Source organism: Oryctolagus cuniculus, chromosome 16 (genome assembly GCF_964237555.1).
Source record: "Oryctolagus cuniculus chromosome 16, mOryCun1.1, whole genome shotgun sequence".
In the NCBI taxonomy this organism is placed as follows: Eukaryota; Metazoa; Chordata; class Mammalia; order Lagomorpha; family Leporidae; genus Oryctolagus; species Oryctolagus cuniculus.
Window position 1 is genome coordinate 29,885,739 of NC_091447.1, and position 27,295 is coordinate 29,913,033.

The following is a 27,295-nucleotide window of genomic DNA, read 5'->3' on the forward strand; positions in this document are numbered from 1 at the left end:
CCCTCTTTTGTGGGGCCTCCTCTCCTTCTCTAGCAGTTGTTCCAATCCCGGCGTCTGGCTGAGGGTAGACCGGGGGTGACTGCCCGGTCCAGAAAGCCACCAAACGCACTGCTGCTCTCGGGCTCTCCGGGGATCCTTATTCCCGTCGTGACCTTTTCCACAACAGGCCGGCAGTGCCGCGTCTGCGGAGAGGCGCAGCCAGCACCGCGCGCTAGACGCAAGCAACAGGCACGACAAGCGTGCCACCACCCGGACAGTCGCAGGCGACAGCAGTGGGCGGCGCACGAATCCTCTCCTTTCTTTAACCCTTCTTCACACAGAGTCCCACCCTCACCGGAAGCGAAGCGATCACTACACTACGCCACGTCCGGTGCGGACGGCCGGTCCCTGACGGGAGCGAGCACGCCAGTGCGCGGCAACTTTGTTCCCGCCTCCCTGGCCCCCCGCCACCACTTACCTTCGGCTCTCTCGGAGCGTGACGTGCGTGCGCGCTCCCGGCCTTCCGTCCAGGCCGAGGGGAAAAGCCGAGAGAGCGAGGCGAGAAGGAGGGGTTGTGGAGGTTAGGGCCCAACCAGCAAGTCCTGTCGCCCTCCCTCCTCCTGACGAGGAGCGGGGAGGGAAGGGGAGGAGCGAGCCGGGGCCGGCCGCGCACACCAGGAGCCTCCTCGTGGAGGGGGGGGAGCGGAGGGACGGGGCAGCTCCGCCACCTCTATTCGCGGCGGCGCAGGGAGAAGAAAGTCAGGGCTCGTAGCCACCGCCACAGACTCAGAAACGCCCCCGCCCCCATCTCCCCGGAAACAGCCCCCCGCCCAGCCCCGCACACTCGCTGCCCCGGCGGGGAGCCGCAGCCCGGTGGCCCCCACGTCGCGTCGCCTCGCCTCGCCCCGCCGCCCGTGCCCGCGGGCCGCAGAGTGCGCGAGGCCCTAGGCCGGGAGTTGTTGTCAGGCCCAGGCCACTTCCGAGGCGCCCTCGCTGTGGCGCCGCCACCCCGGGAGGACGACGTCGACGCGGAGGAGCAGGCGGCGGAGGCGTGTTGTTGTCTCGCCCACTCCCCTCCCCTGAACTCGCACCCGACGTCAGGGCGCGATGGAGTGAAGCGGAGAAGAAGGTGGTACTTCCGCGTTGCGCTGCCGGAGCCGAGAGCGCGGCCGAGGCCGCACCCCCACCCGCGGGGGCACTTGGAGGACTCCGGACTCCCCCGCAGGTCAGCGCCCAGCTCATCTGGTGTTTTTGCTGCCGAGAATAGGACCAGGAGCGCGATCGGGAGCTCCGCCGCCCGGATTCCAGCTTCTCCCAGGCCCGGAGGCCGCTGCGTACCCCACCGTGACCTGGAATCCAGGGACCCGAGTCCCGATCCGGATTATCGTGGCGCGTTTCCCGGCCGGCCCTGGTGCTCGGTGTCCCTCCGCCGCCGCCGCCGCCGTTCCCGTTTCCGGCGGGGAAGATGGCTAGGATCTGACCCGGGAGGAGGCCGCACCCGCGCCGCGCTCTGCGGCGGGCTCTAGGCGATGCCGAGCAGCTCCGACACGGCGCTGGGGGGAGGCGGGGGCCTGAGCTGGGCGGAGAAGAAGTTGGAGGAACGCCGCAAGCGGAGGCGATTCCTGTCCCCTCAGCAGCCGCCGCTGCTGTTGCCGCTCCTGCAGCCGCAGCTCCTGCAACCGCCGCCGCCCCCGCCGCCTCTGCTCTTCCTGGCTGCTCCCGGCACGGCCGCCGCCGCAGCCGCCGCCGCCGCGGCCTCCTCCTCTTGCTTCAGCCCGGGCCCCCCTCTGGAGGTCAAGCGGCTGGCGAGAGGCAAGAGGCGCGCAGGAGGGCGGCAGAAGCGGCGCCGCGGGCCCCGCGCCGGGCAGGAGGCGGAGAAGCGTCGGGTCTTCTCGCTGCCCCAGCCGCAGCAGGACGGCGGTGGCGGTGCTAGTAGCGGCGGGGGTGTGACCCCGCTGGTGGAATACGAGGATGTGAGCTCCCAGTCCGAGCAGGGGCTGCTGCTGGGGGGGGCCAGCGCGGCAACGGCAGCGACGGCTGCCGGGGGAACGGGGGGCAGCGGCGGGAGTCCGGCCTCCTCCTCCGGCACCCAGCGGCGCGGGGAGGGGTCGGAGCGCAGGCCCCGCCGGGACCGCCGCACCAGCAGCGGCCGCAGCAAGGAGCGCCACCGCGAGCACCGGCGGCGGGATGGGCAGCGCGGCGGCAGCGAGGCCTCCAAGTCCCGCAGCCGCCACAGCCACAGCGGCGAGGAACGGGCCGAGGCCGCCAAGAGCGGCAGCAGCAGCAGCAGCGGCGGCCGCCGGAAAAGCGCCTCGGCCACGTCCAGCAGCAGTAGCAGCCGCAAGGACCGAGATTTGAAGGCCCACCGGAGCCGGACTAAGTCGTCCAAGGAGCCGCCTTCTGCCTACAAGGAGCCGCCCAAGGCCTACCGGGAGGACAAGACCGAGCCCAAGGCCTACAGGCGGCGGCAGCGGTCCCTGAGCCCTCTGGGAGGACGGGACGACAGCCCGGTGTCCCACAGGGCCTCGCAGAGCCTGAGGAGCCGCAAGTCCCCCAGCCCGGCGGGAGGTGGCAGCAGCCCCTACTCGCGGCGGCTGCCGCGCTCCCCCAGCCCCTACAGCCGTCGTCGCTCCCCCAGCTACAGCCGCCACAGCTCCTACGAGCGGGGCGGCGACGTGTCCCCCAGCCCCTACAGCAGCAGCAGCTGGCGGCGCTCCCGAAGTCCCTACAGTCCCGTGCTCAGGTGAGTCCCGCCCCCTGTCCCGGGGCCTTGCTGCGCTGGCGGGATGCCTGGGGGGCCGGCGGGGTGGTGAGTGGACTCCTGCAAGCCGCCGGGTCCGCTGCCTGGGGCAGCGCACACTGCCCCGGGCCGGCCTTCCCTAGGGAGAGGCGTTTTCGCGCGCCCCTGACACTTTTAAGGGGTCAGGGACAAAGCAGCTGGGCTTTCTTTTCTCCCAGCCCCGGCGGGGAAGGTTTCTAAGGAAGAGTTCAAAGTTTTAGACTTGTTGCGTGAATGTATTAACGGGTTTTTTTTCAGCTGCTCTTTGCTTCTCCGGCACGATTAAACTTGGGTAAACCTATTGGAGGCCGGGCTTGTCTTAGTTTTCAAAGCTCTGTGAAGGGGTGTCATTGTGGGAGACTGGAAACTGCAGTTTAGGGACTGAGAGCGTAATGGGGAATCAGAATCAGGTGCTGATGTCCGATTTCGTTGTGGATTGCAGTTATTGCATCTGGTGCATACAGGGATGGGAAAAGCAGCCTTTCTGTAAAGCTGATTCTTTTACTATGTGGAATAAACTTATGTGGGAGTTGACCTTTCTGAATTCGGAAAATAATGAAAGATAACATATTTTATGATGTTCTTATGTGGGATAGCTTTTTACCTGATCTTGAAAAGTAAAAAAAAGTTGTGAGTTTTCTTTTTCGGTTTGTGAACACACCCAGTTGTTAATGACATATTCTAAATCTAGTTGGTATAACCCACTGAATGGCTTAGTGTGTTTTTACACTGCTACAAATGTAATTTCTTAACTTGAAGTTAACTAGATCTTTAAATATCAGGATCTTTGTTCAGAAATCTTTAATAGATTTATTCTTGTGAAATTGGAGTAGAACTTAACGTGTAGCTATTATACCTTCTTTGTTATATAATAGTATTCTCCATGGGTGCATGAGCATATAGTTATTAAACAAAGTGAATGTGATACTACTTTTGAGATTTTTGTGGGTGCATGAGCATATAGTTATTAAACAAAGTGAATGTGATACTACTTTTGAGAATTTTGTGGGTCTTTACATTCCTTCAGGTGTCTGGAAATTCTAGGTCTTATAGTTTATGGTATTAAAAAAAGTGACATTTGGATCGCTCACTGTTCGTACCATCGGTTTTAGTTTTCAGTAATACCAAATGGATACTTAGAACTTTGGAGTGTGGGTTTTGTTGAATCTCCATAAAATAGAGGTATCTGTAATATTAGCATATTTTCCTTAGTGCTTGTTTGAAATATATGAGTAGATTTGAGGGTTTGTCTTTAAACCAAAAGAGCTCTATAAATTTCTTCATTCTTACAGTGTCCCAACACATTTAAAGTGTCAGTTTATGACTCAAAGAATTCCTCCAATGACAACTTGCTCCTAAATTTATCCTTAAATTTTGTAAGAGTTTATATTTTAATTTTATTTATATTATTTTAGCTTTGCTGAATAATTTTTATTGTGCGTGTGTGTGGTTAAGTTTCTTCTGCAAACTGATTTGGTTAAGTTTCATAGGTGGCAATTATAAGTGTGATGCAATTTTAAGTATGAATTTTATGTTTATTAAGCTTTTTAGTTGCTGGATATTTGAACAAGGCCCTTAATTATATAATCATGGTATATATTTTATTTAGTGTTTATTTTCATATGCTGAAGGGCAGAGCAACAGCGAGAGAGAGAGAGAGAGAGAGAGAGAGAGAGAGACTGAGAAATATCTTCCATCCACTATTTCTAGACCCAGCTGCCTACAGCAGCTAGGCCTGGGCCAGGCTGAAGCAAGCAGTATGGAACTCCATAGGTGGCAGGGGCCTAAGCGCTTGCTGCCTCCCAGGTTGCATTAGCAGGAAGCTGGATAGGAAGGAAAGTCTCTGGAACTTGAACCAGGCATTTTGATATTTGAATGCAGACATTCTGAGTAACAGCTTAACCTTTGCCACAATACCCATCTTTACTTGAAAATATATGTGTGTGGGCCGGCGCCATGGCTTGCTTGGCTAATCCTCCGCCTGCAGCGCTGGCACCCTGGGTTTTAGTCCTGGTTGGGGTGCCGGGTACTAGTCCTGGTTGCTCCTCTTCCAGTCCAGCTCTCTGCTATGGCCCGGGAGGGCAGTGGAGGATGGCCCAAGTGCTTGGGTCCCTGCAGCCACATGGGAGACCAGGAGGAAGCACCTGGCTCCTGGCTTCGGATCGACGCAGCACCGACCATAGGGGCCATTTGGGGAGTGAACCAATGGAAGGAAGACCTTTCTCTCTGTCTCTCTCTTGTTGTCTATAACTCTCACTGTCTAACTCTGCCTGGCCAAAAAAAAAAAAAAAAAAGTGTGTGTGTACCTTTATATATATGCACAATATAGTAGTGATTAAGACTACTAAAATTTAGCAAATACTTACTGAGCACCTGTTATGTGCTAGATACAGTTTTAGGGACTGGAATTTTGTAGAGAAGAAAGTCAGTCATTGCTCTGATAGAGCTTTTTTGTTTTATAAAAGTTTATTATTTGAGAGGCAGAGAGAGAGAGTGGTCTTCCATCCAGTGATTCACTCCCCAGATGGCTGCAGTGGCCAAAGCTGAGCCGATCCAAAGCCAGGAGCCAGGAGCTTCTTCTGGGTCCACACAGGTGCAGGGGTCCAAGCATCTGGGCTATCTTCTGCTGCTTTCCCAGGCCATAGCAGAGGGCTAGATCTGAAGCGAAGCAGCCGGCACTCGAACCAGTGCCCATATAGTATACCGGTACTGTAGGCGGTGGCTTTACCCCCTATACTGTGGCAATGGCCACCTGAAAGAGCTTTTATTGTAAAGGATCAGTTGTGGGGCACATGTTGTGGCAGAGCTGGTAAAGTCACTGTCTGCAGTGCCAGCATCCCAAATGGATGCCAGTTCAAGTCCTGGTTGCTCCACTTCTGAACCAGCTACCTGTTAATGCACCTGGGAAAGCAGTGGAAGATGGCCTAAGTGCTTGGGTCCTTGTACCCATGTGGGAGACCCAGAAGAAGCTCTTGGCTTTGGCCCTGCCCAGCCCTAGCCAGTGCTGCCATTTGGGGGAGTGAACCAGTGGGTAGAAGATCCCTCTGTCGCTCCCTTTCTCTCTATAAATGCACCTTTCAAATAAATAAAACAAATCTTTAAAAAAAAAATAAGTTCTTGAATTTTCTCATGGTGTTTCTATTGGCCACTCATATTCTAAACAATTGAATTTGGAAGATGCTTTAGAATTCTTAGCATTCCTGATAGATGGCCATTGGTATTTGCTTGAATATACATCTGTAGTGGGAAGCACATTATTAAATTTGGGAATTGGGCTGGCGCTGTGGCATAACGGGTAAAGCCACCGCCTGTAGTGTGGGCATCCTTGTATGGGCGCTGGCTCGAGTCCTGGTTGTTCCACTTCCAGTCCAGCCCTCTGCTATGGCCTGGGAAAGCAGCAGAAGATAGCCCAGATGCTTGGACCCCTGCACTCACGTGGGAGACCTGGAAGAAGCTCCTGGCTCCTGGCTTTGGATTGGCACAGCTCCGGCTGTTGCAGCCAGTTGGGGAGGGGAGTGAACCAGCAGATAGAAGACTTCTCTTTCTGCCTTTCTCTCTGTAACTCTGAGTTTCAAAATAATAAATAAATCTTTAAATTTGGGAATTGAAGTCTAGTCTTGATTTGCAGGGTCCTTGGAGACTGAGTTTCCTAAACTGTAATAGACAAATATTTTGAAATTATTTCAAAGGTGAGTGAAATTGGTCTTTTGTATACAGTCTTCCAGATATATAAGGTGATTGAGTTATTATTGAATAACTGACATTGCTAGAATGCATCAAACTTATATTGAAACAGAAATCCTTCTCCATTTAGCTTCTATCCATTGCTCTAAGCTTAACCCTTTGGAATGGTACAGAACAAACTTAGGTGCTACCTCCTTAAAGTTTAAAGATGGTTATCATGTCTTCTGAGTCTTCTTTAGGACAAAAAATTAATTTTTGCCAGGGAGTGGTTTTCAGGTTTTTCACATTCTATCTAGTTTGTCAGATGTCCTACTTAAAATGTGGGACCCTGAATTCACAACTAAAATAGTTGATTGAAAAATTTAAGGTTTTTAAATATAGCAAATATGTTATTACTCTTTGGGAACAATTAATTGACCTCTCCTGTTCAGCTTAATGTAAAAAGCTTTATTTACTTTCATAATTAAGTATTTAATGGTTGGTGGTCTATTCTTTAATGAGTAGGCTGCTGGAATGTGGTGAGCTCCATGAAGGGAACTGACCTGTTTGCCCATCCTTGTCTTTCTAGTGCCTAGCTCTGTGTCTGACAGAAGTAGACTAATTTTTTTTTTTTTTTTAAGATTTGTTTTAGTGCCGGCGCCGCCATAGCTCAATAGGCTGATCCTCCGACTGCGGTGCCGGCACACCAGGTTCTAGTCCTGGTCGGGGCGCCGGATTCTGTCCTGGTTGCTCCTCTTCCAGTCCAGCTCTCTGGTGTGGCCCGGGAAGGCAGTGGAGGATGGCCCAAGTGCTTGGGTCCCTGCAGCCACATGGGAGACCAGGAGAAGCACCTGGCTCCTGCCTTCGGATCAGCGCGGTGCGCCTGCCGTAGCGGCCATTGGGGGGTGAACCAACAGAAAAAAGGAAGACCTTTCTCTCTGTCTCTCTCTCTCTCTCACTGTCCACTCTGCCTGTCAAAAAAAAAAAAAAAAAAAAAAAAAAGATTTGTTTTAGTTATTTGAAAGACAGAATTAGAGAGAGAGGTAGAGACACCTAGAGAGGTCTTCCATCCACTAGTTCACTCTCCAGATGGCTGCAGTGGCCATAGCTGCACTGATCTGAAGCCAGGAGCCAGGAGCTTCTTCCAGGTCTCCCACAAGGGTATAAGGGCCCAAGGAGTTGGGCCATCTTCTGCTGCTTTCCCAGGCCATAGCAGAGAGCTGGGTTGGAAGTGGAGCACTGGGATTAGAACCAGCGCCCTTATGGGATGCCGGTGCTTCAGGCAAGGGCTTTAACTGCTGCGCCATAGTGCCGGCCCTCTTTTTTTTTTTTTTTAAAGATTTTATTTGTTTACTTGAAAGTCAGACTTACAGAGAGGCACGGGCAGAGAGAGAGAGAAAGAGAGGGGTCTTCCATTCGTTGATTAACTCCCTAAATAGCCAGAACGGCTGGAACCAGCGCCCATATGTGATGCCAGCACTACTGGCAGCAGCTTTTACTTGCTATGCCACCACTCAGCCCCCAGAAGTAGACTCTTAATAATAATGTGATAATGCTGTAAGAAATAGCAGTGTGATCTTTTTGCAACTTAATATAGAATTATATGTTAATTAACTATCATTTTTAAGGAAATGTATGCATATTCAAAGTAGTATTGAAACTCTGGTGTAAGGAATTTTTTTGTTGTTGCATCCTGGACTAAATCCTCTGCTTTCAAGTGACTTCTTAACAACTTGCTGTTTACCTTCATTTGAATCTTTAGTTCTCAGCTCATCCATTTCTTTTCTGTTCATTAGCCTCTTCCTAGTACTTTCTCTCCTGTGTAATGTGTTTACTGTATTTTTGTTTACTACTTGAGTATTGGGGTGTGAAAGGTCATATAACTCTTCCTGATTGGTCCTGTGATGAATGGTAGATTTATTGAAAAATAGGGGCTGGTTAAGAAAGGGAGGTATGGTTGTGACTGTTGTGTTTTACTCTTTGTGAGGCGTTGATAAATACTTTACATTTATTGGCAAACCTATGTGATAGTTGGAAACATTCCCATTGATGAACTGGGAACTGGAAAGCTCTAAAAAATGAAGTGATTTTTTTTTCTAAGGTTAGCTTGGATTCAAACCCTAGGCTGATTAGTATAAAGTACATGTTCTTAATGGTGTGCTATATTGAACCACAGCTGGCATTCAGGGCTGCTGGCCATATCATCATGTATTTACATTTGATCTGTTTTGCTAAAATTTATACCCTGTTTGGGTACATATGTATTAATTTCTGTTCCTTGATAATTTTTAAGTTTTCTGAGGATTTTTAAAAATGAATTCTTCTAAAGATTCTTTGAATCATTTGTCTTTGATTAGTTTTTATAAGCAATGAGGAGGTTTAAATCCTGTGGATGTTTTTTCTACTGTACAAAGATGGAAAACATTTCTTGAAGACATTAATTGTACTTAGTTGTTGAAGGTTGTTTTGTGGTGGGATGTCTCTCTCTCTCTCTTTTTTTTTTTTTAAATTTATTTGACAGGTAGAGTTATAGACAGTGAGAGAGAGAGAGGTCTTCCTTCCGTTGGTTCACTCCCCAAATGGCTGCTGCGGCTGGCGCTGTGCCAATCCGAAGCCAGGAGCCAGGTGCTTCTTCCTGGTCTCCCGTGCGGTTGCCGGGGTCCAAGCACTTGGGCCATCCTAGACTGCCTTCCCGGGCCACAGCAGAGAGCTGGACTGGAAAAAGAGCAACCGGGACTAGAACCGGACGCCCATATGGGATGCTGCCCATATGGGATGCTGCCCATATGGGATGTTGCCCATATGGGATGCCGGCACCGCAGGTGGAAGATTAACCAAGTGAGCCACGGTGCTGGCCCCTCAATTAATTTATTTATTTGAGAGGCAGAGTTACAGACGGAGAGGGAGAGACAGAGAGGTGTTCCATCCACTGGTTCTTCAAATGGCCACAATGGGTAGAGCTGGGCTGATCCAGAGCCAGGGACCAGGAGCTTCTTCTTTCAGGTCTCCCACAAGGGTGCAGGGGCCCAAGCACTTGAGCAGTCTTCCACTGCTTTCCCAGGCCATTAACAGGGAGTTGGATTTGAAATGAGCAGCTGGGACTTGAACCATCACCCATATGGGATGCCAGCATGGCAGGTGGAGGCTTAACTGCCTATGCTGTAGCGCCTGTCCCAGTGGACTGTCTTAATCTGAAGTCATTAAAGTCAGATTAATTACAATCAGTATAATAAATTATTTTATATAGTTGGTCCTTTTTAACAAACATGTGGAAATTTTACTCCACCAAGAAGCAGCAGAAACCTATATAAAATAATATCAAGTCTTTGAGAATATGAAGATGGCTGGACCCTGGATATAAATAAGTTAAATTGTCGGCGCCATGGCTCACTAGGCTAATCCTCCGCCTTGCGGCGCCGGTACACTGGGTTGTAGTCCTGGTTGGGGCGCCGGATTCTGTCCCGGTTGCCCCTCTTCCAGGCCAGCTTTCTGCTGTGGCCAAGGAGTGCAGTGGAGGATGGCCCAAGTGCTTGGGCCCTGCACGCCATGGGAGACCAGGAGAAGCACCTGGCTCCTGCCTTCGGATCAGCGTGGTGTGCCGGCTGCAGCGCGCCAGCCGTGGCGGCCATTGGAGGGTGAACCAACGGCAAAAGGAAGACCTTTCTCTCTGTCTCTCTCTCTCTCACTATCCACTCTGCCTGTCAAAAAAAAAAAAAAAAAAAAAAAGTTAAATTAATTGTATACTCACTTGCCTATTTTATGAAATACCTCTGTTATGGATTATTTGTCCTGAAAACTATTGTTCAAAAATACGTAAAATGAAGATATTCCAGAATAATAATTTTAAAAGTTACCATCACTCATAAATTGCTACTCATATAAAAAATGCTACTTATTTGATATGCACTTAATAAGTATAGGATACTGGAAAAAATGAGACTCTTAGAAGAGAATAGATGTTTATGTTGAACTTCAGTTTACAAAGCTGTCATCATTCTTTCATTCTTGGAAGATGGCCTTGTGGTTTGCTCCTTCACTGACCAGACAACCTGACATTTACATCTGTTGAATCGCATCACATTTCTTTTCTGTAACACTAATATTTATTCTCTTATCTCCATTTCTGACAAACACACTCAGATTGTCACTTTTAGTAGGTTAGACTTTCTGTTATTAACATTCTTTTCTTCCTAGTTCCTTTTTTTTTTTTTTTTAAGATTTATTTTATTTATTTGAGAGGTAGAGTTACAGAGAGAAGCAGAGACAGAGAGAAAGGTCTTCCGTCCTCTGGTTCACTCTCCAAATGGCTGCAACAGCCAGGGCTGGGCCAATCTGAAGTCAGGAGCCAGGAGCTTCTTCCTGGTCTCCACAAGGGTGCACTTGAGCCATCTTCCACTACTTTCCCGGGTACCATAGCAAAAGAGCTAGATCTGAAGAGGAGCAGCTGGGATACGAATCGGCACCCATGGCATGCCGATGCTGCAGGTAATGGCTTAGCCCACTGTGCCACAGCACCAGCTCCCTTACCTTTTTTATCAAGAGAGTTTTCTTTTTTCTTTCTTTGTTTCTTTCTTTCTTTTTTTTTTTTTTTTTTTTTTTTTTTTGACAGGCAGAGTGGACAGTGAGAGAGAGAGACAGAGAGAAAGGTCTTCCTTTGCCATTGGTTCACCCTCCAATGGCCGCCGCGGCCGGCGCACCGCACTGATCTGAAGGCAGGAGCCAGGTGCTTCTCCTGGTCTCCCATGGGGTGCAGGGCCCAAGAACTTGGGCCTTCCTCCACTGCACTCCCTGGCCACAGCAGAGAGCTGACCTGGAAGAGGGGCAACCAGGACAGAATCCGGCGCCCCGACCGGGACTAGAACCCGGTGTGCCGGCGCCGCAGGTGGAGGATTAGCCTATTGAGCCACGGCGCCAGCCTTCTTCTTCTTCTTCTTTTTTTTTAAATTTATCTAATTAATTTATTTGAGAGAGTTACTGAGTGAGAGACAGACAGATCTTCTATCTACTGGTTCACTCCCGAGATGGCCGCAATAGCTGGAGCTGAGACAATCTGAAGCCAGGACCCAGGAACTTCCTCTGGGTCTCCCACGAGGGTACACTACTTTCCCAGGCTATAGCAGAGAACTGGATCAGAAGAGGAGCAGCCAGAACTAGAACTGGAGCCCATGTAGTATGCCAGCACAGCAGGCAGAAGCTTAGCCCGCTATGCCACAGCACTGGCACCAAGAGAGTTTTCTTAAAATCTTGGTTAAATCATTTCATTCCCATTATATAGATTTAAATCTAGACTTTGTAATGTGTTGTCAGTTAATACCTTTTATGATTTGGTCCCATTCTATTAGGCACTTTTCCTTCTTTGTATTCTCATATTTGCCGTTCTTTTACCTTGAAATGGTCAGAGGAAAACACTGTTTTTCTCCTTCTCTGCCTCCAGTTTTGTATTCAAAACTCAGCTCAAATCCCACCACTTAAAAACCTAAGCCTTTCTTCTTTAGTACAGGTTGATTCCTTTTCCTGTGTTCTTGCCACACTTTCCTTTTAACTTTGGTTAAAAGAGGTTTAAAAGTTTTTATTTAGTATTCTGATTAGTTGGCTGTCTGTCTGTGTTTTCCCTGCTAGATTATAAGCTCATAGAGGACAAATTCCAAAACATATTTATTAGTGGTTTAATTAGTTTAAATTCATTTTCCTCCACATCTTAGTGCAAAACAATTTTTGCAGATAGCAGTAGTATTTCTAAATACAAACTTGATAGTTTGGTTTATTATACACATCCTATGATTGGAGAGGTAATTATTTTGACTTATAAAGAGGGAATTTAAGAACCTCCCTTATCTAGGATCTACTTTACTAGAATGAGAAGACAATGCTGTGAGTCACTTTAGTGTAAATAGAATATAATTTAGTATTATATTTGTAGTCTGTTGAATTGATCAAGATAAATGATCTGGTTTTTCTTGGTGATTTTGATTGATCTTTTCAGTAGAAATTTTCTGAGCAAACTATCTGTCAAGCTTTTATTTCCCAACTCTGAAAAATTGTAGCTACTTCTGAAAAGTCAGCTAAAAGTGAATGTTTAATATTCGTTGAAGTTATTTCTAATCATTTCCCTTATTTTGTGAATAGTGCTTTTTTTTGTTGGGGGGTGATGCTATTTTGATTTAGGTTCACTTTGCTTCCTATGTAGAGATGGATAAACTTTGAAATGGGTGTTGGAAGCTTTTTTTATTTTGCTTCCAACACCCATTTAATACCAAGTAGAATGAGAAATCTTACTTGTTTGCAGTGATTTTGTTCCTTGTATTTCTGCAGATCTAAATTGTGGGAGAATTTAGCATTCTTAAGATATTTTAAAAATGAAATAAATGTAAATTAGAGGATAAAATATAGGTTAAAAATTGGAATTTACATAAAATTTAAATGAAAAAAGTAGTGAGAGGAATTGAAAGTGATAAAGGGGCTGTATGCTCCCCCACTTTGCCTTTTCTGCATTTTCAGTTGCATAGGAGCACTCTCACTGCGATATTTTATTTTTATTTATTTATTTATTTTTGACACTTGGGCCATCCTCCACTGCCTTCCCGGGCCACACCAGAGAGCTGGACTGGAAGAGGAGCAACCAGGGCAGAATTCGGCGCCCCAACTGAGTCTGGAACCCGGGGTGCTGGCGCCGCAGGCGGAGGATTAGCCAAGTTAGCTGTGGCGCCGGCCTGGGATATTTTATTGAGACTGTTAACTCAGTTTCTCTAATATTATATATAAATGATTTCACCCCTCTTAGAGTCATATATTTTTCTGATATTGCTCATCATTTTTAACTTTTTTCAAATAGAGAGGCTCATGATAGAAATTTTCTAGTAGTATGAAGAAGTGTGAGAATAATGTCTTCCTAAACCTAACTACCTGAAAAATCACCCTTGACATTTTAATGAATATTGTATATTTCTTTGTGGATATATGCCTGGGCACATAGGATTTTATATACATAGCACATAGGATTATACATATAGCAGATTGATTTTTATGTGCATTTATCCCATTATCTGATGTAGGTTGGATTTCATAGGGATAAAATTCATGAGTTAGAGATGGTGGACACAGAGTCAGAGATAGTATACACACTTATAATTTTGGTATGCTGTCAAATTGCCTTTCAGAAGGCTTTCACACTAAATTATATTTCCCAACATTGGGTTTATCCATTTCTTTAATCTGTCCAGCACTTGGAGTTGTCAAATATAGCGTTATTATGCGTGTGTGTGTGTTTTTTAAAGATTTATTTATTTTTTTGTTTGAAAGGCAGAGCAACAGAGTGAGAGAAAGAAAAAAGAGAGATCTTCCATCTGCTGGTTCACTCCCCAAGAGGCTTTAACTGCCAAATCTGGGACAGGGCAAACCCAGGAGCCAGAAACTCTATTCTGGTTTCCTTCCTGGGTGACTGGGGCCCAAATACCTGGGCTGTCTTCTGCCTTCTCAAATGAATTAGTAGGGAACTAGATTGGAAGCAGAAGACTGGGGACTTGAACTGGCACTCTAATTTGGGATGCTGGCGTTGCAAGCTGTGTCTTAACCTGCTCTGCCACAATTCTGGTCCCCCATTATTGTTTTTATTTGCATTTCCTTGATAGCTAGTAAGATTCAGTGTATATTTCACCTGTTTATTAGGTCTTATAATTTCTTGATTCATTTTTCTTTTTCTTGTTTTTCTTAATTTATGAGAGCTCTTTATGTGTGCGAAACTATTTTTGTTCCATTACCAAGTATTTTTCATGAGTTTGTCTTTTTGTCTTTTAACCTGATTTTATCTTTTAAGTAATTTTTTTGAAGATTTATTTATTTACTTGAAATAGTTAGACACACACACACACACACACACACACAGAGGTCCTCTATCCGCTGGTTCACTGCCCACATTGGCTACAATGTGGAGAGAGGGAAAGAGGGAGAGAGAGAGGGAGAGAGGGAGAGACGGAGTGAGGGAGAGGAGGAGAGAGGGAGAGAGAGAGAGAGAGGTCTTCCATCGCTGGTTCACTCCCCAGTTGGCTGCAGCGGCTGGAGCTGTGCTGATCTGAAGCCAGGAACCAGGAGTCTTCTCTGGGTCTCCCATGTGTGTGCAGGGGCTCAATGACTTGGGCCATCTTCCACTGCTTTCCCAGACCATAGTGGAGAGCTGGATCGGAAGTGCAGCAGCCAGCACTCAAACCGGCGCCCATATGGGATGCTGGCATTGCAGTCAGCGGTCTTACCTGCTATGCCACAGTGCTGCCTCTTAAGTAATTTTTGATTTGTATGTGGGTGCATGCATGGTTGTGTTTTAAGTGGCAGTGTTTTCTCCCAGTACCGCATATCAAAACTTTAGTACAGGTTGAGCATCCCGATTGTGAAGAACTGAAATCTGAAATGCTTCAAAATCCAAGTCTTTTTGAGTGTTAATGTGTGACACTTGGATAGTTTCAAATTTTAGAGCATTTCAGGTTTCATGTTTTTGGATTAGGGGTATTCAACTGGTAAACCCTTAAAATATTCCAAAATCCAAAAAACTCCAAAATCGAAAACACTTCTGATCCCAAGTGTTTGTATAAGGGCTACTCAGTGTGTACTACTTATTTCTTCTTCTCCAGTTCTAATGAATTGTTTATTTTGTAACACCTTTTATAGGGATCTTTAGTTCACTCTTGTGTAGTTTGGAAACTCCCTAGTTTTTTAGGGCTGCCTTGAGTCTGCTTGCTTTTGGACTTTTCCTCTTTGAGCTCTTCCTGTTTTCTTGCATTTACATTAATTTTAAAATACCAATTTGATTCTGTCATTCTATGAAATACACACAGAACAAAGAAAAATTTTTTTAAAGATTTATTTATTTACTTGAAAGAGTTACACAGAGAGAGAAGGAGAGGCGGGGGGGGGGGAGAGGGTCTTCCATCCGCTGGTTCACTCCCCAGTTGGCCAAAACTGCTGGAGCTGCGCCGTTCTGAAGCCAGGAGCCAGGAGCTTCTTCCGGGTCTCCCATGCGGGTGCAGGGGCCCAAGGAGTTGGGCCATCTTCTACTGCTTTTCCAGGCCATAGCAGAGAGCTGGATTGGAAGTGGAGCAGCCAGGTCTTGATTCAGTGCCCATATGGGATGCCAGAGCTTCAGGCCAGGGCTTTAACCCACTGCACCACAGCGCTGGCCCCAAGAACCAAAAATTTTTTAAGGGCTGGTACTGTGGCACTGTAGGTTAAGCCTCTGCTTGCACTGCTGGCATCCCATGTGGGCTCTGGATGGAGTCCCAGCTCTTCCTCTTCTGATTCAGCTCTCTGCCTGTGGCCTGGGAAGGCAGTGGAAGATGGCCCAAGTCCTTGGGTCTCTGTACCCACATGAGCCACCTGGAAGTAGCTCCCGGCTTCAGACTGGCCCAGGCCTGGCCATTGCAGCCATTTGAGAAGTGAACTAGTGGATGGAAGACCTCTTTCTGTTTCTGTCTCTGTCTGTCTCTGTCTCTCTCTCTCTGTAACTCTGCCTCTCAAAAAAGTAACAATCTTTAAAATTTTTTTTATGTTTATTTAAGCTTTAAAGATTTATTTATTTGAGAGGTAGAGTTAGAGATCTTCCATCTGCTAGTTCACTCCCCAAATGGCCTCAAATGGACTGATCCTTAGCCAGGAGCAGGGGCCCAAGTACTTGGACCATCCTCTGCTGCTTTCACAAGCACATTAGCAGGGAGCTTGATGGGAAATGGAGCAGCCAGGACTCCATATAGGATGCCAGTGCCACAGGCGGCAGCTTTACCTGCTACAACACAGTGTTGGCCCTTAAAGTTTATTTAAACTGGGAAAAAAAAATCAATGATTAAATCAAGATAATTTAGAAATTTGTGTCCTTACATTCTTACCCTTTTTTATGGTGAAGCATTTAAAATTATTATTTTAGCAATTTCAAAATAGTACATTATTGTTTATTATAGTTAATCATTCTGTGCAATATATCGCTAGAACTTATTTTTCTGCTCTTATACCTTCTGATAAACGTCTGCCTTTTCCCCATCCACATTCTTTTCCCAGTCCCTGGTAACCACCATTCTACTCTCTACTTCTGTTGATGTTGTAACAAGTTCTCTCAAGTTCTCAAAAGTTAAACTTGGCTTTTTAGGCTTCTGCGTATTGGTGAGATCATATGGTATTTGTCTTTCTGTGCCTGGCTTATTTCACTTAGGATAATGTCCTCCAGATTCATCTATGTTGTAATTTTACAGATTTTACTTCTTTTTAAAGGCTGAATAGTATTTCATTTTTTAAATCTGCTATTTGATGATGGACAGTTAGGTTGCTTCCCTGTCTTAGGTATTGTGAAGAATGCTGTAGTGAGTATGGAATATTGATTTCATTTCCTTTGGATATGTTCCCAGGAGTGGGATTGCTGGATCATATAGAGATTCTGTTTTTTATTTTATTTTATTTTTTTAAAAACTCCATGCTGGTTTCCATAATGATTGTAATAATTTACATCTGCATCAGTAGTGCACAAGGGTTTCCTTTTCTTCACATTCTCACCAACATTTATCTTTCTTCTTTTTTGATACTAGGTATGTGGTATATCTATTGTGGTTTTAATTTGCATTCCCCGGGTCATTAGCGATGAGCGTTGGCCATTTGTATACCATCTGAGAAGTGTCTGTCTAGATCCTTTGCACACTTAAACATTTTTTTTCTCTTGAGTTGTTTGAGTTTCTTATGTATTTTGGATATTACCTCCTTACCAGATGTTTGCAAATGTTTTCCCCTAGACTGTGGATTAGTTCTTCACTCTGTTGTTTCCTGTGCATGCAGAAACTTTTTAGTTTGATGTGATTTCATTTGCTGTTGCTTTAGTTGCCTGTGGTATCATCACTAAGAAATCTTCACCCAGACCAATGTCATGGAGCTTTTCATCTATGTTTTATTTGAGGAGTTTTAAAATTTCAGGTCTTATATTTAAATTTAAATCTTTAGTCTTTGGCTAAAGTTTCTGAAGGTCTTTTGTTTTTGTTTGTCTTGAGTAAATTAGGAGTGAGATTGCAGTGTTATGTGGTAGGTGAATATGGGTTTCTAAAGTGGCAAACTGTTTCCCAGTTAAAATGGCTGAGCCATTTTACTTTTGTATCAGTAATGTATGACACTTCATATCCTAAGACTTCATTTTTTGTCAGTCTTTGATTTTAGCCATTCTAATGAATGTTTAGTGATATCTTAGTGTAGTTTTGTTTTGCAGTTCCCCAGTAAGTAATAATGTTGAGCATCTTTTCATGTGCTTGTAGCTCTTCATGGCTTTTTTTTTTTTTTTTTAAGATTTATTTTAAATATTGAAAGAGTTACAGAGAGATGTAGAGACAGAGAGAGAGGTCTTCCATCCACTGGTTCACGCTCCAGATGGCCACACGGCCGGAGTTTACTGATCCGAAGCCAGGAGCCAGGAGCTTCCTCTGGGTCTTCCACGGGTGTGCAGGGGCCTAAGGACCCAGGACATCCTCTGCTGTTACTCCAGGCCATAGCTTAGAGCTGGATCGGAAGAGGAGCAGCCCGTATGGGATGCCGGTGCTTCAGGCCAGGGCTTTAACCTGCTGTGCCACAGCACAGGCCCCAGCTTTTTTTTTTTTCTTTTTCTTTTTTTTTTTTTGTAAAGATTTATTTTATTTATTTGAAAGAGTTAGAGGTAGAGACAGAGAGAGAGGTCTTCCATCTGCTGGTTCACTCCCCAAACAGCTGCAACAGAATGCTCCGCTGCTTTTCCAGGCACATTAGCAGGGAGCTGGATCAGAAATGGAGCAGCCGGGACTCGAATCGGTGCCTGTATGGGTTGCTGGCACTGCAGGTGGAAGTTTAACCTGTGTGCCACAGACCCACCCCCAACTCTTCATGGCTTTTAAATGTTTCCAAAAAGTTTTGTCCATATCCTTTATGAATTGAATAGTAATAGTTTTGTACGTATTCTGAGTATAGATATGTATATTTTGCAAATGTTATCTCAGTCTGGCTCATTTTCCATAATACTAATTTTGTGAGCGAAAGTTTTAAAATTTTTCTGAAACTCAGTTTAGCAGTTTTTGTATGATTCAGTTTTTTGTATCAAAATTTTTTTTGCTTAATTCATAGTCACAAAGATTTTCTCCTTGGCTTTATACTATACCTCTTTAATTTACCACTCTGTTTTCATGTGTAATGCAACATTACAGTAGTGCACTTCCATATTTATTTGAAAGGCATTGTTACAGAGAGAGAAGGACAGACAGGGATCTTCCATCTGTTCACTCCCCAAATGGCCACATTGGCCATCGCTGGGCCAGGTGGAAGGCTTCTTCTGGGTCTCCCACGGGGGTGCAGGGACCCAAGGACTTGGGACATCATCTGCTGCTTTCCTATGCACATTAGCAGGGAGCTGGATTGGAAATGGAGCAGCCAGGTCTTGAACTGGTCACCTACATGGGATGCATTGTAGGCGGAGGCTTAACCTGCTATGCCACAACACTGGTCCCTCCATTTTTCATTTGAAGGAGGAAGTTTTTTTCTCTTTCAGTTCTCTTTTAATCCTTCTTATTGTGTAGAGGAGAAAGTCTGTTGAACATTTGCTTATCCTTATTTATTTATTTATTTATGAGAGAGAGAGAGAGAGAGAGAGAATGAGACCACATGTGAGAGTGCTCCCATCCACTGTTTCGCTTCCCAAATGACTACAGTGGCTCTGCTTTGGAACCAAAGCTGGGAGTCAGGGACTCAGTCCCAGTCTTACATGTGAGGGGACCCGACTGCTTGAGCCAGCATTGCTGCCTTCCTGCTGTCTTCCATGTTAGTAGGAAGTTGAAGTCAGGAGCAGAGCTAGGTAAGGAACTGAGACATTCTGATATGGGATATGGACAAGATGCCCACTCACCTACCTTACTCACCTTTTGTACTATTCTTGTCATATGTTTTATTTCTATGTAAATGTGACATGTTTTGAAGGGAGCCTTCAAAAATAAAGTAGTTGGGCCATATTCTGCTGCTTTCCCAGGCCATAGCAGAGAGCTGGGTCGAAAGTGGAGCAGCCGGGACTAGAACCGGTGACCGTATGGTATGCTGGCACTGCAGGCAGTGGCTTTACCTGCTAGGCCACAGTGCTGGCCCCAATACTACTTTCTAAAATGACTGCATACATAGCAATAGCAGTGTATGAAGATTCCAACTATTCTACATCATCAACAAAAATTGTTTTTTTGATTAAAACCATCTTGGTGTTTGAAATGGCATCTTATTGTGGTTTGATTTGCATTTCTGTAATGACTAAATGTAGTTGTGCATCTTTTTATATGTTTTTGACTGTTTTTCTTTTTTGAGAAAGGTGTATTTCTCTTTTTTTCAGAAAGGTGTATTCAAACTCCTAGTGCATTTTGTTTTAAGATTTTATTTTATTTTACTTAAGAGATAGAGTTACAGACAGAGAAAAGGAAAGACAGAGAAAGGTCTTCTTCCAGTCTGCTGGTTCAGTCCCCAGATGGCTGCAAAAGCTGGAGCTGAGCCAATCCATAGCCAAGAGCTTCTTCCAGGTATCCCATGCAGGTACAGGGGCCCAAGCACTTGGGCTATCTTTTGCCTTCCCAGGCCATAGCAGAGAGCTGGATTGGAAAGGAGCAGCTGGGACCAGAACTGGCACCCATATGGGTTGCAGCACCGCAGGCATAGCCTAGTGCATTACACCACAGTGCCAGCCTTCTTTGTGCATTTTTAAATTGGCTTGGCCTTTTATTGTTGAGTCAAGAGTTCTGTATATAACCAAGTGTTGCAAAATGATGTTTTGGTCAATGATGTATCATATATACAATGGGGTGATCCATAAGATTATATCATTTAGTGACATCAAAGCTGTTTTAGCTTGTGTAAATATACTATATTGTTTGCATGATAAAAATCACCTAAAAATGCACTTCTCAGATTCCATCTCCATTGTTAAGCAACACATGACTGTATTTTCCCTTATCAGGTATATGATTTGTAAATAATTTCATTTTATCACTTTGTTGATGGCTCCATTTTAAAGCAAGGGTTCTTATTTCAATGAAGTCCAGTTAATTTTATTGCTTATGCTTTTGGTGTCATGTATTAGAAAGTTTTGCCTAATCCTATGGTCAGAGAGATTTAGTCTGTATTTTCTTTAAAGATTTTACAGTTTTCACTCTTACTTTGCACATTTTGAGTTAGTTACTTTTTGTATCTAACATTAAAAAATTTTTAAATTTATTTGAAATACAGAGTTACAGAGAGAGGCAGAGACAGAGAGAGAGGTCTTCCATCCACTGGTTCACTCCCCAGAAGGCTGCAACGGCTGGAGCTGTGCCGATCCCAAGCCAGGAGCCAGGAGCTTCTTCAGCATCTCCTAATCAGAAGCCGGGGCCCAGTGACTTGGGCCATCTTCCACTGCTATCCCAAGCCGTAGCAGAGAGCTGGATAGCAAGAGGAGCAGCTGGGACTAGAACCGGTGCCCATATGGGATGCTGGCGCTTCAGGCCAGGGCTTTAACCTGCTGCGCCACAGAGCTGACCATGAGAAAGGGGTCTTAACTTCATTCTTTTGTTTGTCCATATACAGATGTCCTGGTACAATTTGTTAAAAAGACTGTTTTTTCCTAAATTGGGTTGTTTTGACACATGGTTGAGAATCAGCTGACCGGGCCAGGCACCGTGGCTCACTTGGCTAATCCTCCACCTGCGGCGCTGGCACCCCGGGTTCTAGTCCTGGTTGAGGCGCTGGGTACTAGTCCTGGTTGCTCCTCTTCCAGTACAGCTCTCTGCTGTGGCCCGGGAGGGCAGCAGAGGATGGTCCAAGTGCATGAGTCCCTGCAGCCGTATGGGAGACCAGGAGGAAGCACCCAGCTCCTGGCTTCGGATTGGCACAGCACCGGCTGTAGCGGCCATTGGGGGAGTAACCAATGGAAGGAAGACCTTTCTCTCTGTCTCTCTTTAACTGTCTCTAACTCTCTCTGTCTCTCTCTCTCGCTGTCTAACTCTGCCTGTCAAAAAAAAAAAAAAAAAATCAGCTGACCATAAATGTGAGGAATTACTTCTGGGTTTTCATTTCTATTCCATTGACTTTTACCTTTATCCTTATCATACAGTTTTGCTTACTTTGAAATTTGTAGTAATTTTCGAAATCAAGAAGTGAGAATCTCTGAACTTAATTTTTTTAAAAGATTTATTTATTTATTTGAAAGAGCTACACAGAGAGAGGGACAGGCAGAGAGAGATCTTCCATCTGTTGGTTCGTTCACCAGATGGCCACAATGGCCAAGGCTGGGCCAGGCTGAAGCCAGGAGCCAGGAGCCTCCTCAGGGTCTCCAACATGGGTGGCAAAGGCCCAAGGACTTGGACCATCTTCTGCTGCTTTTCCCAAGCCATCAGTAGGGAACTGGATTGGAAGTGGAACTGCCAGCATTGGAACTGGTGCTCTTATGGTGATGGCTTTACCCACTGCACCACTGGCCCCTGAACTTAATATTTTTTAAAGATTGATTGGTTGATTGATTGATTGACAGGCAGAGTTAGACAGTGAGACAGAGAGACATAGAGAAAGGACTTCCTTTGCCATTGGTTCACCCTCCAAATGGCCACTGCGGCCAGCGCACCACGCTTATCTGATGGCAGGAGCCAGGTGCTTCTCCTGGTCTCCCATGGGGTGCAGGGCCCAAGCACTTGGGCCACTCTCCACTGCACTCCCTGGCCACAGCAGAGAGCTGGCCTGGAAGAGGGGCAACCAGGACAGAATCCGGCGCCCCAACCGGGACTAGAATCCAGGGTGCTGACGCTGCAGGTGGAGGATTAGCCTATTGAGCCGCGGTGCCGGCCCGAACTTAATTATTTTTAAAGATTGTTTTGACTGTAGGTTTTTTGTACTTATGTATGAGTTTTACGGTCAACTTCCCTAGTAGTACAAAAAAGGCATCTTGATTTTGATGCAGAGTACATTGAATTTATTGATCATTTTAGGGAGTTATTGCCATTTTAACAATATTATTCTTTATAATAGAGGAAAATGGGATGTCTTTCACTTTATTTAGGTTTTTCTTAATATCTTTCAGCATGTTTTGTAGTTTTCAGGGTACAACCTCACATTTCTTTTACTAAATTCATAATTATTTCATACTATATAAGGGCATTTTAATGGGGATTATTTTCTTACCTCCATTTTGATTATTCATTGCTAGTGTTTAGAACTGTAATGAATATTTCTAAATTGATTGTGTATCCTGCACTTTATTGACTCATCTAATAGTTCTGTTTTGGTGTTTTTATTTTAGTGAATTAATTCCTTAGAATTTTTTCTATATAAGATTGTGCCATCTGGGGCCAGTGTTGTGACATAGTGGGTTAGGCTGCCACCTGCAACGCTGGCATCCTGTATGGGCATTGGTTTGAGTCTCAGGTGCTCCACTTCTATCCAACTCCTTGCTGATGTACCTGGGAAAGCAGTGGAAGATGGCCCAAGTGCCTGGGCCTCTGTACAACATGAAAGTCCCGGAAAAAGCTCCTGGCTCCTGGCTTTATCCAAGCCCAGCCCCAGCCACTGTGGCCATTTGGGGAGTGAACCACCAGATGGAAGATCTCTGTCTGTCTCTACTTTTCTCTTTGTAACTCTGCCTTTCACATAAATAAATAAATAAGTAAGTAAGTAAATTAAAAAAAATTATGTCGTCAGAAAAGAGAGATAGTTTTGCTTCTTTTCAGTCTGGATTCTTCCTTTTTTTCCTTGCCTAATTGCAGTGGCTAGAACTTTAAGGACAGTGTTGAATAGAATTGCCAAGAATGGATTTCCTTGTCTTTCTCCTGATTATGGAGAGAAAGCATTCAGTCTGTTTCTACAAAATGTAGTTGCTGATTTTTCATGAATTCCTCATTTTATTTTTTAATAAGAAATAAATGCTTTTTCCCTTTAAAATCTTTGTTTTTAATTTTTTTTTTTTTTTGACAGAGTGGACAGTGAGAGAGAGAGAGAGAGAGAGAAAGGTCTTCCTTTGCCGTTGGTTCACCCTCCAATGGCCACTGCGGCTGGTGCGCTGCGGCTGGTGCACCACGCTGATCCGATGGCAGGAGCCAGGTACTTCTCCTGGTCTCCTATGGGGTGCAGGACCCAAGCACTTGGGCCATCCTCCACTGCACTTCTGGGCCATAGCAGAGAGCTGGCCTGGAAGGGGGGGCAACCGGGACAGAATCCGGCGCCCCGACCGGGACTAGAACCTGGTGTGCCAGTGCCGCTAGGTGGAGGGTTAGCCTGTTGAGCCGCGGCGCCAGCCCCCTTTAAAATCTTAAATTTTGGTGTGAAAAAATTTTTTGGGAATGCCTTGGTTTATCCCCTCTACATAACTATTATAGTAGAGGCCACGTAAAGAGGACATCTTCTCTTTCTCCCTCCCTCCCTCCCTTTCTCTCTCCCTCCCTCCCTATCTCTCTTTTTCTTTTAAAGATTTTATTTATTTGTTTGAGAGGTAGAGTTACAGACAGAGAGGGAGAGACAGAGAGAAAGGTCTTCTGTCTGCTGGTTCACTCACCAAATGGCCACAACAGCTGGAGCTGGGCTGATCAAGGGCCAGGAGCTTCCCGGTCTCCCATGTGGGTGCAGAGGCCCAGGCCATAGCAGAGAGTTCTATTGGAAGAAGAACAACCAGGATAGGAACTGGCCCCCATATGGGGTGCCGGTGCCCCAGGCAGAGGCTTAGCCTACTATGCTACAGTGCTGGCAAGTCTCCTGTTCGATTGTTTGTGTGGTGCTCGCTTCGGCAGCACATATACTAAAATTGGAACCATTATGTGTGTGTAACATTTTGCCACACTGCTTTCCTCATAAGTTTATTTTGTTGTCAGAATTTCAAAATGCATACATAATTTTAAAATCATGCAACTGTGGGGTTTGTAAAAGGCATGTTGGCAAAATACTATGCATGGGTTTCAATTTTTACACCAAAATAAGCTCGTATTTAAATTTTTTTGGGGTTTTGTTCATTTGTTTGAGAGACAGAGAGACAGAGAGATGGAAAGAGAGCTCCTGTCCATTGATCCACTCCCAATGCCTTTGAATTAGGAGGCAAGAATCAAATCCAGGTACTCTGATAAGAGACAGGAGCATCTTTTTGGGCCAAACACCCACACCTGAACTTATCTTTCAATTTGATTTTCCATGAACATTTTGATGAAGTATTCTGTTATACCTGAAGAAACATTTCAGCAGGTTTATGGTGGAAAATATATGCATTAATATTGGAATGATGAGGAGCCAGCCATGTGGTAATCTAAGTATTCCAGAAAAGAAAATGGTAGATGCTAAGACACCAAGTCAGGAAGAAGCTTAACTTTTGAAGGATCAGGAAAGTGGCCATTGTGGTGGAACCTAGCGAGAGAATGAAGGTGCAGTAAAGATGGGAGGCAGTTTAGGTTTTTTTTTTTTTTTTTTTTTTTTGACAGTTTAGGTTTTGTGGGTCACAATAGAGTTATCTTTCATCTAAATGTAGTGGGAAACTATTGGAGAGTTTTAGGCAAGGGCATATACATAATCCAATGTATATTTAAAAGAGACATAAAATACAATGCAGTGTGTGACAAATGCTATGTGACTTTAGCAAATGATGCTGTGGCAGAAGATATCAGACTTCAGTTTAATCTAAGACAGATAGATAAAAATCGAATAAATAGAAGGGAAAGAGATAGTATTCTGTATTAGCAGTAAAATAGTGGCTTATTTATTTATTTACTTTATTTTGAAAGCGTTACAGAGAGAAGGAGTTTCACTCTCCAGATGGCCATGCAAAGTCAGGTGCTTCATCTGGGTCTCCCACAAGGGTAGCAGGGGTCCAAACACTTGTTTTTTCCAGGCCATTAACAGGGAGCTGTATTGGAAGTGTAGCAGCCGCTGCACAAACCAGCACCCATATGGGATGCTGGTGTCACAGCTGGTGGCTTTACCCACTGTGCCACAATGCTGGCCCCTACCATGGCTGGCTTTTAATTAGAAGACTTGGGCTTTTGACTATTGACTCTACCAGTTGTTGACCTCTAAGTAGATTACTTAATTCTCTTTATCTTGGGTCCCCCATCTATACCTCAGTTGTAGTGAAGAGCAAGGCTAGTGAAGAATTCCTCTTAATGGGTTTTGTGCATTGGGAAGTTCAGTGTTTATTAAATAAGACTGCTATCTCTGGCGTATTGCTAAGGATTGTGGAATGATTAAAAAAAAAAAGTTGTACCTTATTTCTGCTCCTCAGAGGGGATACAGTCAATTAGACAATGTGAAGTTAAGACTAATACAGTGGACTGTAAAAAGGGTTCAGATAAAGTGTGATAGATTCAAAGTAAAGGGAACTGGGTTGGAGTTGGTGGTAAGGCTTTAAGAAGATGGAAAGAATCTTGAACTAGGCCTTGAAATATGGATGATAAAATAAAAGATGGAGGGGAAGAGACATTCTCAATAAGCAAATTTGTGTGAGAACAGAATAGGCATGGAAGCAACAGGAAAACTCAAGATTTGATAAAGAAAGGTGTGTTAGGTCAAGACAGATCATATGGTACTTTGATGTTAAGCTAAGAAGGTGAATTCTAGGGGCTGACGCTGTGGTGTAGCAGGTAAAGCCGACGCCTGCAGCGCAGGCATCCCATATGGGCGCCGGTTTGAGTCCTGGCTGCTCCAGTTCCCATCTAGCTCTCTGCTATGTTCTGGGAAAGCAATAGAAGATGGCACAAGTCCTTACTTAGGCCCCTGCACCCATGTGGGAGACTTGGAAGAAGCTCTTCTGGCCATTTGGGGGAGTGAACCATCAGATGGAAGACCTCTTTTCCTCTCTCTCTTTCTGGCTCTACCACTCGGTAACTCTGTGTTTCAAATGAATAAGTAAAATCTTTTAACAAACAAAAAGATGAATTCTATTCAGTAGGAATACAATCACCTTTGTATTTAATTGTACAAATATTGATTGAGCATCTGCCCTTGTCAGGTTTGTGCTGGAGGTCAAGACTGAAGATAAAAATCTTAATTTATTTGGGAAAGGTAGATAGTTTATCTAATTATTTTTATGCTAATGAGATACAAACAAGGTGGCGTCATAGTACAAAGAACATTTCTAACTTCTTGACTCAATAAGAGAAAGCTGTATAAAGGTAGTAGGTGTAATGAGATATGAAGTATCCCTTTGTTTACAGATGAAGGAAATGAAGATGGGACTGTGAGAGAAATAGTATAGATCTAACTTCATGTGTTTCATTTTGGCTGGACACAACTTTGTATGCACCTTAAGGTTGCAGAGTTTTGGTAGAGGAATAAATGATTATTATTCAGGTAGATTATTCAGGAGAAGGAGATTTTATACCTGGTATGGAGACTATTGAACTGGGTCAAATGAATGATAATATAGGACCTAATGTGGCGTAGTAGCTATGGTAGTCAGGAGTCCAGAAAACTGGAGAGATGCTTAAGATATAGAGTAGGTAGGAACTGGAGATGAATTAGATATTAGATATGGGAGAAAGGATTCAAGGGACCATGTGGAATGTAGAATAATTTTCTGCTATTTTAGTGGTGCCATTGCATGAGACTAGGATATATATATATATATATTTAAAGATTTATTTATTTATTCAAAAGTCAGAGTTACACAGAGAGAGGAGAGGCGGAGAGGGAGAGGGAGAGGGAGAGAGAGAGAGAGAGAGAAAGTCTTCCATTTGATGGTTTACTCCCCAATTGGCCACAACGGCCGGAGCTGCGCCGATCCAAAGCCAGGAGCCAGGAGCTTCTTCCAGGGCTCCCATGCAGGTGCAGGGGCCCAAGGACTTGGGCCATATCTACTGCCTTCCAGGCTATAGCAGAGAGATGGATTGGATGTGGAGCACCCGGGTCTCGAACTGGCGCCCATAT

The 27,295-nt window shown here is 45.1% G+C and overlaps 1 protein-coding gene across 2 annotated transcripts in view; it reads left to right on the forward strand.

The window, feature by feature from the left end:
* Positions 1 to 506: 506 nt before the first annotated feature.
* Positions 507 to 27,295, forward strand: part of CDK13 (cyclin dependent kinase 13) — a 120,546-nt gene continuing 93,757 nt past the window's right edge. For both annotated transcript variants that reach the window (XM_017344445.3, XM_070059760.1), the window contains exon 1: positions 507 to 2,722. In XM_017344445.3, coding sequence (XP_017199934.3) covers positions 1,509 to 2,722 — 1,214 coding nt within the window. In that variant the 5' untranslated portion in view covers positions 507 to 1,508. The remainder of the gene's footprint in view (positions 2,723 to 27,295) is intronic.